This window comes from Lepisosteus oculatus, chromosome 26 (assembly GCF_040954835.1).
Source record: "Lepisosteus oculatus isolate fLepOcu1 chromosome 26, fLepOcu1.hap2, whole genome shotgun sequence".
Lineage (NCBI taxonomy): Eukaryota > Metazoa > Chordata > Actinopteri > Semionotiformes > Lepisosteidae > Lepisosteus > Lepisosteus oculatus.
In genome coordinates, this window is record NC_090721.1 from 4,929,933 (window position 1) to 4,943,369 (window position 13,437).

At 37.9% G+C, this 13,437-nt stretch overlaps 1 protein-coding gene across 2 annotated transcripts in view; it reads right to left on the reverse strand.

Annotated features, from left to right (window-relative positions):
• Positions 1-12,581, reverse strand: part of LOC102697263 (clathrin heavy chain 1) — a 34,494-nt gene extending 21,913 nt beyond the window's left edge. The window contains exons 1-2 of one of the 2 annotated variants that reach the window (XM_015367445.2): positions 12,008-12,581; positions 2,006-2,213 (exon numbers count right to left, since the gene is read on the reverse strand). In XM_015367445.2, the coding sequence (XP_015222931.2) occupies positions 2,006-2,213; positions 12,008-12,049 (250 nt within the window). In that variant the 5' untranslated portion in view covers positions 12,050-12,581. The remainder of the gene's footprint in view (positions 1-2,005; positions 2,214-12,007) is intronic. The other variant, XM_006640858.3, reaches the window with a different exon arrangement.
• Between the last annotated feature and the right edge of the window lie 856 nt (positions 12,582-13,437).

The window sequence follows — 13,437 nt, forward strand, 5'->3', positions numbered from 1 at the left end:
TACTGAAGAAATTTGGGTGACTTTAAAAGAACATTTTAGGTAAACATGAGCAAAGTGCTTTCATATTTTTAGGAATAAAAGGGTTTACCTATTGATCTGACAGAGTTACAGAACACAGATCACAATTAAATACTAAAAAGCTTCTGCTGCTGTTGTATTACACCTCTATTACAAATGCCAAATGCAAAATCCATTGCTACCAAATCAATTTTTTAAATAGCATGACTTAAAAACTAAATATAAATATTACAGGAAATGGACTGCAGCTCCATTTTAGAATTTTACATCACCACTAAGTACAGAGCAGATCAGGCTTCATAAGAATTATGATCTAAAACAGAAAAATGACTGAACATTTGATCTTTTCCCAACTGGAAGGTCCAAGGGTTTAGATGTAAACCAACTCAAAGGATCATGGGAAAATGGCAATCAAAATAATTTACATGAATTACATTTCCATCCCAAACAAATATAAAGATCACTTGTACAGCTAATCAACTTAATGCCAACATTCAAGCTATAAAAATTGTGAAAGTTAAATCCTGCTTAGTTGTCTATTTCAAATTTAAGTAAGCCTGCGTTATAATAATGACACCCTGTCAAGCATTTCTCAGACATTTATGGTTAGCTAAACACATTTAACTCCTTCAGTGATGACAGCAGTTTATAACTGTTCAATATATGTATGAGAGTCATAATTCGATTTTTTCAGGATTTTAATGCTTGTGGTAATTTCCCACATGTGTAGAAACAGTTGTTGAAGATGGAACCATTTTCCTGAAAAAAAGGTGCTTACAGTAAGCTTCACATGCAAGAAGGACCAATGCTGTTATCCTTATATGACTCATTTATCTTTCGGTCTTGCTTAACTGTCAAAACATGCTAGAGTATCATAACCAGTATAATCCATCTTTATTGCATTTAATTAATAATAACCTTGTAAAAAGGCAAACAGTCTTAAAAAATAATTTCCAAATGTTATTGAAAAAAACTCACTAGACCTTCAAGAAAACAGACTTCAATAGCCTTGACGGTTCTTGGCCAAATCCAGACTGATAAAACTCCAAACAAAAAACTTAGGAGATTGTGATCTCAGCCAAAAATAGGTTTAAACTATAACGTAAAAGCTACCACAAAGAACTTTAATTACCACTGCAACATAATAACAGAAACACTCAAGCAGTATAGAATTTTGTGGACACCACTACAGGTTGGTGTAGTGAAGGAGAGGTCAAATTAAAGGGCTTAGATACAATTTGGAGTCTTCAATCATGTATTTAGCAACCATGCCCAACCAATTCCCCTAGTCCTGTTGAGATGCAGGCATTATTTGATTGCATATTTTTACTCTTCAGCTTGTCATATATGCACACAACCTAACCAATGTGTATCTGAAATATGTCTACATTTTTTCTTAAACAGGAATACAACTTCCACAATTTATTGTACATAAATTTTAACTCACCGTCTGCATATGCATAAGAAAGCAGGAAACAAAAACAAAAAACAAAACAAAAAATAAAAAAAGACAAAGCAATTATGACAGAAGGACAAAAAATTCAAATTTAACTTAAACTTTCATAAAGGTATAATTTTGACTAAAATGAGTTGCAAGACAAGTCTATATTGTGCCAATCCAAACTACTTAAGAAACCAAAATAGAAAATAGCTGTACGTGAGCACATAAAAACAGGGTGCAGCAAAGACAAGAGCAATGCTGGTCTCAAGTTAAAAAAATACATTTAAAATACACAATGTGAGATGTTGATTAAAATAACTTGTCTAATATGTTTAATGAAAAAATTAAATGGTAGACAGCTAAGTTTTTAAAAAGGTGAACTTTGCAAAATAGTAACAAGCAATGAAAAATGCACCACACACTGTAAGTTTTAAATAACTACATATAAAACAATCAATTTTATGAATAATTACATAAGCCTAGTACATTATTGTACTTGGCTAAATTAAAATGCAAAGACAGCACTGGGTACAAATGCAGTCCTACCTTTCAATGCGATGACTTTGCTGGCAGGGTTCATGATGGCACTGTCAGCGGAGATAGGACGGCGAATTGGGTTGTTGGGATCGTTCATGTCGATGATGACCACCTGCGCCTGCTCCCCGACTTTTTCCCGGATGCAGATGAACTTGTCCGACTCCATAGTTAGGGTGCTGAACCCAATGTTTGCTGGGTTGATACCCAGGTTTTGGAGCTACAGAAAAAGAAAGAATGGATCATAATGAATTCATATCTCCTTGGATTATTTTACAAGCGTCGACTGTGCGATTGTAAGAGGGAGTTCAGCTCCATATCTTCTCATGAGAAGAACTGTAAAGAAACTCATTTGGACAAGCACAAGCCTAGGCAGCATATTTAACATTTTCCAAGGTCCTGTAAATCTTAAATTCATTCCCAATACATGAAGGGACACATTAGACATGCTATCAATTTATGTATCTATCACAAAACAAAATTTACAGTCGGGTTAATCTGGAAGCCACCCAGAACAGAAAACTGCTGCCTATCGGCAGGTACTCTGGTGGACTCTCCAGGCTGCAAGGTCCAGAGAGCAACAGTCATGATTATCTAACACATCCAGAACTCCACCTGACAGAGCAAGGGTGGACAAGGACAAGACGATGATGCTTAGTGTTAAAAGTAAGGATTGTGGTTATGGCCAAATACTGCAGAGGTGTTAACAAAATGGAATGGCACAGAAGAGGAAACACTTAAACTTACAAAAAATCTGATATGCTTTAAAACAAAGAGGACTACTAAAAGGAAACAGTTTCCGAGGTGAAAAAAGCATTCGAAAGCTGCTGGATATGAAGAAAAGAACGTGCTAAATACAGATCTAAGTCATTTTTTACATCACTTACTCTTCATCACAATGAACTTGAATGGCTTTTTTTTGGGTGTTCTGGTCGTGCTTGATAAGGCTAAGTAATACATAGCTGCCTCCATGATACTACAGTGAAGAACACGATGAGTTAACCCCCCAAAGATCACAGGCCTGCAGGACACCAGATTAGATACTATGACAGATGCTTCTGAGGCAGAACTCAACTGTAACGTCCTTCTGTTAGGATACAACTAGTGACAGGTCACCTTCTTTGGCACAGAAGAATGAAAACCAGAACAGCAATGTGTGTTTTACATATACTACCCTGTACAGATACTAGTTTATAGCATATGAATTGTCCGCCTTGATCCCTATTGTTCAGATTTGCTTAAATTAATTCTGGGCAGAACCAATAAAGGTAAAAAGCAGTCACCACATGCAAAATTGCATCCCATAATTTAGGAGATATTCAAGTTTTCCTTATTTTGAAAATAAATCCTACTAAAGCAAACATGATTAAATGTATTTTCTATAGGCAAATCAAACAATGGCCACCAAAGAAACATGGGTGTTATACATTTTATACCCAAATATCTTAGCCAAGATACCTACTGTAACAGTCTGCCAGAGCAAAGGCGGAGCTCTGACCTAGGCGTTAGTCATCTGGGTTTGTCGACTGTTTGCTATTCATCAAAATTAAAGTTACCTGTGGAGATCTCCATGACGCAGGTAAACTATGAAAATTACTAATAAGCTGTCATTATACTAAAAAGCATCCAAAACCAGCTGCTTTAGATAACAGAATACAGATATGCGGTAGTGGTAAATTAAGATTTAAATTGAAAACATGCTGAAAGAGGTGTCATACTTTACACTAAAAAATAATAAATTATGACTATCACAGGGAAGCACAGAAGGCAATATTACCTGTACCATAAACATCTGCTACACCTATGGCACTCAGTAACTAACCACCCACTTTACATAATATTTTATGGCAGTGAGGGATTTAGAGAATAAAATGTCATGACATATTCCATACAGTATTGCCATAACCTTTTAAAATGTATACACTATGAGCATGAGAGAAACTTTAAGAGTTGAGTCTTCTCAAATTCATTCATCCTGTAGTACTTTAGGGCATTGGTGCCCCAAATGTCTAAGTGATATCACAATGTTCATTATGTGCCACAGTCACTGTTGCCTAAAGGGTAGGTATGACATTATGACTGACTGCTAAAGAAGTCCGAGTCTATTACTCCATTTTGAAATTCTGAGTTGGATAGTATTGTTCAAAGATGTTCAGAAAGGCGCTATATAAATGTATTAAATTCAAATATAAAAATACAGCACACCGAACACAAGAGATCACTGCTCTAACACATTCTATTGGTGGGCATTCCTGTATCTAATGCTCAAAAACTGCAAAGTAACACTCATACAAAACATCTAGGTTTTACACAAAATAAATAAAATAAAGGAAAAATGCAGGTGGAAATAGTGCTGAATACAGAGGTGACAATTCCAAAGCAAATTCTGCTTGCAGAACAAGTGTTGTGGATTCACCTGCAGTGAAATTGCACAGGATTAAAAAAAAAAACTCCCGACGCCACATGTAAAAGTCCCTTAGAAGTACACATTAATATTTTAATACTGCATTTTAAGACAACAACCTTAATTAGGTCGCATTTGTGAAACGCAGAGAAATGGAGGTTAGGTTACCCCATTAAAGTTTAGGCAGAATACCTCTTTTGAAAGGCCTTTCCATATTAACCTGTTCTGTGCTCCTTGTGTACACACACACACACAAAAGAGAACCACCAAATTTTAGTCAGCTAAAACAAACATACTTCTAGGCAAGGCTTAAAAAAGTGTCAACTTGGCAATCAATAGAACTTAGAGCCTCACCCTTACTCCACCCACATTCTTCCTGCTCCTTATAGAGGAACATGCGAAGGAACACGTCAACATTGCATGTACTACTCTCACTGCTTCCTTGGCTATCACTACAATACAAGAGCATAACTGCAAGGTAAGAAAAGAACATTCAGATCAGACCCACTCTTTAATGGAACTAGATTCTCTTGACCCTTACAGGAAAACAGTATTAAGTAAAATCCAGTTACAAAACCATGCTAGGTCTCCACATGTCTACAGCTCTAAGAAAGAAGGTAAATATGTATTCGGTGCTAAAAATCTCCATTATTCATTCCCTAAAATGCACATGTATTAAAGAACATAGCTGTTTCAGTTCTCTACAACCTTTACATCAACCAGGACTGTCTTTGTCGTCAATACAAAAACTTTTTGCACTTTTCCAAAATCAAAAAAACATACTATTGCCTAAGAACAACAGTCTTTAGCAAACCCTCGTTATATCATTTTCAAGTCAATTTTAAGACAGTTAATAAAGTGCCTTAACAGAGGTATCTTTTATGTCCAAAACAAATCACCATTTACCAAGAGCTTGTTCCTTTACAATGCCTTCAGTTTTAAAAGAGACCACAGGGAAAAACTATATTACAATTTAAAACGTTAAGCAGCAAAAACATCAATTTTACAGCAGCACCGTAGATTACACAGAGCTGTATCCAAGCAACAGCAGCAGTCAGATTTACCATAAATAATCCCTGCCTTTTCTTGCAAAGAACACCATCTGCCAAAGATGCTGATGATATCACACATGACATCACTGTGACGGCACTCTCTTTGATTGGCTGGAGGGAATCCCTGCCCTTAGTGACATTTGCTTGAGGGAATCCAGCAGCAAAAGTAATACTCACTGATTAAGCAAGAACAATATTACAAGGTTGCAAGTGCTTGGAGCCAGTAGTGATTCACTGCAAATCCAACTGCTACATAAAGAAAATTACTCGGCATGCTTCAACGAACTCTAATTGCAATACTACAATGCTTCTGTTGAAAATAAGTCTTATTAAATATCACAATAATATTCTATTGTGATTACAGAAGAATGTATACATCCAGATTCTCCCACTTATGAGAAAAAAACATTCATAAAACGTATTTTGTTAAAGTGACCCCAGGATACTGTGCTACAGGAGATTTAATCCTTCAGATGAGATATGAAAGTGAGGTTACTGGCTATTTCACCATTAACAATCCCATTGGAATTTTTGAAATAGTATGGGCATGCATCCCAGTGTTCCAACTAAACTCAAATAAATTATCACTTAAATTCCATTTCTGAAGTAATTTCCCACTTCTTTGCCTAATATATTGTGTGACAGCCCTATTACACATTACCCAAATTAACACTTTACTTCACTATAGAGGTAAATTCTAATTAAACTAACAGATTCCATGGATGTTACAGCTAAAGTAAAAGTATCTACTCAGATATTGGACAACAGAACATGAATCTGGTTAACCTTCAAGCACACAAGTGCATTCCAAAGTTTAACACTTCAATCACTCTTGAAAAAGGCACCTCGTCAGCTAAAAACCACAACGACATTTCTAAGTTCAATGTACAAGGAAGGATGTTAAAATGCTGAGGCTGCAGCCCTCCACTGCAACAGTCCATAACAGGAAGCCAGCCATTGTTCCTTTGGTTAAAACAACACTTTCACGCAGGCTCAGTTCAATCATGTGACAGCACACATGACAAATGTATAGAAATTCACTCCTGAGAGAATTTTGAGAAAGTGATGATTTTGTGGTTTGCAGATTTCTTCGGAAGCACATCTGAGGTTGTGCCACATACAATAACCTCAACAGTCAAGTCAAGGGAAAAAATTGTTCCAAAAGGCATCATAAGGTAACCAGGTAAGAGACCAAAGTTACACTACTAAGGAGTCTCACATGATCTGTTCACATCATATTCCATTCCTGGAGATCGTTTAGGACTGCAAGAAAATGCATATGCCTAAGCTGGACCTTGGCAAAGGAAGGAAAGATGAGGTTAAAGCCGTCTCATCTTAAGATTTAAACAATTAAATGGTACAAAAATTACAAAGTTACTTAATATTATATGTTAGCTACAAAAATCAGGTAGTGGTATTACTCACATTTAAAAAAAACGTTGAAGATAACAAGTTAGTTTTTTTAACTTTGGATAATAAAATCATACAGATGACAGACAGTAGAACATTTTACATATAATACAAAAAATTTATCATCAATGTAAAATGTTCTGATGAAACTAACACAAAAGATGTCTAAAAAAATGTACAAATCACCCCAAAGGAAAAAAAACTGATACCTCCCACTTTGTTGTTAACATAAGACATGCATATCCGAGCAAGATTAAATGAGAAAAATCTAAGCACTCTACTAGCTCGGGCTGCCACATAGTTAAATAACTTTCTTTTCTTCAGTTTCTGTATGACGCCTTTCAGTTGGTTACACAGCCATCTGCCCCAGCCAGTGCCCAAATCTAAAAACCAGGCACATGCTGAGCTGGTGATGGCAAGAGGGATTTCTTTACAGTCCCCTTCTCAGCATCCTTATCCCTGGGTGGCAGCCAGGAGCTGTTGGACCCTCCCTCTTGCAATGTCAGATACAATCAAGGCCCAGGAAAAGATGTGAGGAACTTCCAGGCCAGCAGTGGGCTCATGAAATGTCATCCTGTTAGGAATGATGCATTATTAATAGCAGAAAAGGACATTGCCAATATGTCTACTGAAAAGCACATCAGATGTTTTTTGTAGTTTTAAGATATTGGAACCATTCTTCACATAATTACAGATTTATCACGTTACGATCACTATACAGCACTTAAAAGCCTCTGTAGGGGAAATAACTAAGGATGCTGCAAAAGGTCCTTTTCTAAAACACAAAGACAAAGGAGAATCATTTTCCTTTAAATGTAATTAGCAATAATGTTTTAATCAAAAACTGAAGATTAATTTAGCTTTAAAATGACAAGAACATTTAAATGAGCCCCACAAAACCCCATTCATGGAGTTTGTATCTAGAGACATGATATGTCCACAGTTTCCCTTTGGGCACCTATCCAGCAAAATGACCTTGACATTCCCAGCAGAAAAAACATTTGCCTTTTTATAAATGGAGGCCTCATTCTATTTTAATCACAAAGCAATCAAGACTAACCCACATTGCACATCAAAGGGTTTTAGTCACACCAGCAAAATATACAATGGACGCTTCACATGGAAAAAATAAATAAATCTGTAATGAAAATTTTCATTAATCTGCCAGCTTCTCCTATTCACACATCTCAGTTCTAACAAGCGACTGTACATTTTGCTTAAAAAGCAAGGTTGCAGTTCAAACTCCTGCTGTTCAAAATTACACTGCGAGCTGGAATCTGAAAGCTAGAACTCAGATTTTATGCATAATTTCTACCAAGAATAAAAAGGTTCTGCTACAAACATGTAATTCCTCAGACAAAGCACTTGCTATTTCTTCTTCATACATTACCAACACTCCTGCAATTCTACATACTGAGGCACTTTTACGTGCCACACCAAGAACAAAAAAATGAATTTTAAATTCTAAATAATTAAATTGCCAAGACACTGTCTTGATTTCTTATTTTTAAAGTTGAGAATCAATTCAATATAAACAGGACCAATCCTTGGAGACAGGTAGCATATTACTGTCGTTACTGACTCTGACCTGTCATTAGCATAAAAGCCTACGGTCAAGAGCACTAGGTGCTCCCAAGCTATCTCAAACTATTCAATTAAATCTGTACAATAACTATTAGGTTTCTATATAAAGGCTACTTTTCCTTGAGATGGCTTAACGTTCTCCAACTAACAAGAGGGTTTAAACATTATATCCACAGCATTAGAGTGAAATTAGTGCTTCCCCAGGGAAAAATTCTGTTGCTGCTCAAATTACATGTAGTAATTTGCATACTACATGAAAAATAGATCTTAGGTGTTTAAAGAAGTACATCCAAAAAGAGTAACCTATGCATTTCACAGAGACGTAATGCATGTTGTTTACTATAAATCTTTTTTAAAAAATCTTAATTTTACCTGGGTTTTGAATTGGGCTCAAATCATGTTATGGAAAAAATTGCACTGTGATCCAAATATTATCAAAGAACATAAATGTAATAAATGCGACATATATATTAAAAAGGAATCTTAAATCTGGCCCTGGAATACTTCTGCTACTGTTTAAAAAAAAATAAATAAACCTTATAACAAAGTCCAATACCTACCAAAATAACACCTCAAGCATACAAGCAAACAGAATTAAAATATTAATTTGACTATTCTCTACACGCAAGTCACAGCAAATGTAAGGCTTGTGTTCTATAGATTTATGAAAGAACGATGGAATATATTTGTTTATTCTTAACATATTTATAAATTATATGCATGCTCAAAGGGATTGAAAACTATTTCAAACTACATATTGATTTTGATTTCAGCAGCAAAAAAACTGACAAGGGCTTCTTATATATTAATGCTCAATATACCTGTATACTGAATGCAACCAACAATATTTATTATGATTCACATTCTCAAAAAATGTCAGTAAATGACCGCTCATATGCTCAAGAGGTTCTACAGAAACAACCTAGATAACTGGAACTAGATAAGCAGGTCAGATGCCTCATCCAAAAAACAGACTAAACAAGAGTTACCCAAAATTAAGAATAAGTTGATGATCAAGTATTTTAGGCAACAGAATAATTCTCTCCTAAACTGATTTTAAAATGCATATGTTCAAAAACATATGCAAAAATTATACAAGTGAAATGACTAATACAAGTGTTCAATTTTGGTAATTTCCAATGTTTCCAACTACAAAACCTTCTCCATAGAAATTAAAAACTATCAAGCAACCTCATTACAGCTGACTTGTTACAATCTCACTTGTAGTTAGGTGATCTGTTTAAATGTTTGTTATATCGATCCTGGCTAAAATCTACAGACTGTAAATGTAACAGGCACTGCTTCAGTCATGTTACTTTAACTGGGTTTGATTCTCCACGCATCAAGAAAATCTTCTAATTCATTGAGATGACTTGTGACAGCAGTGTGCTTCTGTATCCAGATTCACATCTTGCATTTTATCAAACAGGAGAAAAATATATAACCTTAACAGAACTTTAATAGATGTTTCAGCTAAGCCAACAGTGTAGCATAAAAGTTCACAGAACAGGGTGAATGAGACTGACCTCCTACACAAATGTAATAAATGCACAGAAAATAAATCCACACAAGCTACCACAGAAATAATTCTGACAGTTACTGTGAATAATTTATATAGGTTCTCTGAACAGTGACCATACTTTGAACATGCATGGTTAACTTCTGTTGGTGGGACCGTCTTTTAGCACTGCCTGATGACACCAAAGGAAATTTTGAATTAGGAGAAAGAAAAATCTGGGAGCTCCTTAAGACAGAATCCTTGCTAAAGATATGGATTTGTTCAAGGTCAGGCTATAGAGAAATGGCACTTTAGAAGTTAATGTTCTTGTTCAGCTAAATCAAATAGCAGCAAACGAGATGGAGAAAATAATTCTCCTAATTCCTGCAGTCACTACTATTAGGTATAGAAATTCAAGTAGCAACACGAATGAGCTTCACAAAGCCACCAACAGTTAAAATCAAAGGCCACACATAAACACGTCCAGTGTCAGAACAGAAAATAAAGCAATACAACGATTTACTGACCTACATTTTTTTCCCCAATTACTGAACCAAAAGAAAAAATCACCCAGTAAACAACTTGATTCTTCAGAACAAATGCATGCTCACCAGAGCTATTTAGTTAATTCATTGGCCAATGTAACAAAAAAAATCCTAGTGGTTTTCACTTCCTCATCCACACACAGCTACAAAACGACATGGTAACAGTTTTTTACTGTTAGGTGTGGTGGGCCAATGTTTCATCCATCCATTCATTCACTGAAAGCTGAACTTTCATGGCTACCAATAAGAAGAAAAATGCATCTCAATCGACGATTATGAAATGCACTCTTTGATAGTGCCACGCCGCTTGCATCCGTTTAAGTTTTCACAAAACAGGTAAAAAGCATAAGTGTTTATTATTCTGCTTAAAAACAAACACGTTAAGATTGATGTCCCATTCCATTTTTTGACTAGATCACTACTATACAATTATACCTACTCAACCCCTGCTTAAATACGAGTAAAACCTGCAATGTAGCTGTTACATTAAGATCACTATAGGGCAAAGTTCCCGTCTGACTCTTGTGCATGAACTCATCACCTTGCGATATAGTACTAAAGGTCCCGTAAACATCAGAGGCATCAGCGCTTGAAGGTTAAGTGCTTTCGCCCCCCAAAACAACTCGTTGCTCTTACAGACCCGTTCAAAGGCCTCTTCCTGAACGTGTGTCACTCTCCCACTTCAACTCAGAAATACCCAAGGTACAATTTACACACACACACACACAAAAAAGACACCAGCTCGGATCTGTCAATAAACAAGCTTTTCAACTGTGCTGCGAACACCTTAAGCACTCTCCCACTGAATACCAGCTTTAATAACAGACATGTTTCGTTCGTGTGTGGCACCGGCATGTTTGGCCACTAGAGTTGTAGTTGGGAAAGGCGCTGCAAGGCGTGTCTCCCCCCCAGCACCTGCTCCGACTGAAACTCTCCGGCTCGGAGTCACTGCAGGGCCGTGTACAGCAGGGTTACGTGGGAGGAAACGAGCTCTCACGTCAAGTACTTCCCGGTACAAGCCCTCCATACGCGGCAGTAGAAAAAGGAAACGGTCGTTCATTTAAAAAAATAAATAAAGAACATTCGCCTATCGTTGCCAGTTCACACGATTCCCTTTAAAGCCGCGGGGGACGACATTTAATTTTTAAAATGAATGCATTTGACCCTCGATGCAGGGCCCTCGGACCAACCAGGGAAATGGTGTCAGGACTACTGCGATCGCGTTGACACCTCGGTCCTCGATTTCGCCGCCGCCGGCAGCCCGTGAGAGAGGACAGGGGACCTCGCTAGGACGGAATGGAGGACTTTTAGAGAGACTCGTAACAGGAGCCGCCGGGATGTCACAACTTAACACCAGGAATTAACTAAAGCTACAGAGACCGGGGGAGGGGGGGGGTCGTTTTTCATTTCACTGCATTTTAAAGCTGCCAACTTCTCCCCAAGCGCTGGGGCGCCTTTCTCCCGAGCTAGGGCCGCGCCAACAGCGACTCCGGCTCCTCCACTCCCCCCTTTCTTTCATACCTGCAGGTGCTCCTGGAAGCGGATAGGCAGGATCTGAGCCATGGCGGTTCCTCTCTCTGCTCGCTCACTCCTCCTGAAATCTCCGTGCTCTCTTCGCTACGGCTTCTTCACTCAGGTCCGAAGAGGACGCAGCCACAGGAGGGTCCGAAAGCGGGGCTTGACAGGGAGCCTTCTCGTTGCTGTAATGTCGAAATTTTCGGGGGCGTCAACGCGTGTGTCAATTCTGCCCGCCCGTAGGGTGTAAACTTGGCGCTTGGGATTTGTTTTTTCGTCCCCCTGAATGAAGAGCAAGCGGCCGCAGCTCTCAACTCTCGGAAACCCGCAATGGCGGCGGAAACAGCTCAGGAGAGAAACACTCCGGAAACGGGGTCCTGGACCTTCTAGTAGCGGAAGGATACGCCTCACAAGAAGGCGAGGATCTACCGAGAACAGTCTCAACGACCGCAGTCCCCTCTTAAAAGTAGAGTAGCTTTTGTAGTCAAGGAGGAGAGATTATTCTAAATACTGGGTCGAGATTATTTTGCGCGGTGTGCTTTTTTTTTTTCTTCCAAGGAGGCAAGCGACTGCTGGAACTATTTCTTTACGATTCGCCCTTTGATTTTTGCCACATCATTCGTCCTCGTGAATTTACGTCACGTCCGGAAGAAACTTTTTTTTTACAGTTCCTCAGTGAGTCTGTAGGGGTGTAATCTGTTAAAAAAGGTTGCTCTGCCCTTTGGTGGTAGTTCACAGACGATTAAAATCGAAAAAAAGAAATGAGCAGTTTTGAGCTGCATAGTTTCAGACCAAACTGAACTGAAATCGGCTTAAAAGGAACTTCACTTTGAACCAAGTGTGACAAAACGCATAATAATGAAGCTGTTTTCCCAGACTATAATACGGCGAGAGCCAGTTGTCAACGATTCTTCTTTAGAGTAAGACTACAAGGTCCTGGTATTAGGCGTAAATATCACGAAAATAACATTAAATGAGGACAATAATGGGCCCCCTGTATTCCTATTTCAAACGTTAATATTTTTTAAAAATAACTGGCACCGGGTCTTTGCCTAATCATAATATGGGCGTAAACATCCCATTAGATTGTAAAGTACGATTTAAGAATACACTTTTTTTAAAAAAAGATTACATCATGCACTTCAAATTTCCGAGTCAGTGCTTCTCCTTGTGCTGACCTTGCTGCGCTGTAACCCTTTTCATTTAAGTGTGGCTGTTCACATTTCTGACTGACGGTGTCTTCACGTACATTGCGTAGCTGTGTCAGTAAGCTAATTCGCGGTATTGCGAGTTTTTACTCATTTCACTGGTGAATTCGACCCAGGCGATGCAGATACGTTTAAGCATACTGTGCCCAGAGCCCAGCAGGAAGCTCCGGACAAGCGAGGTGACATCCCGCTGCTGTCAAAAAGCTGTCATGACATGTCAGCATCACT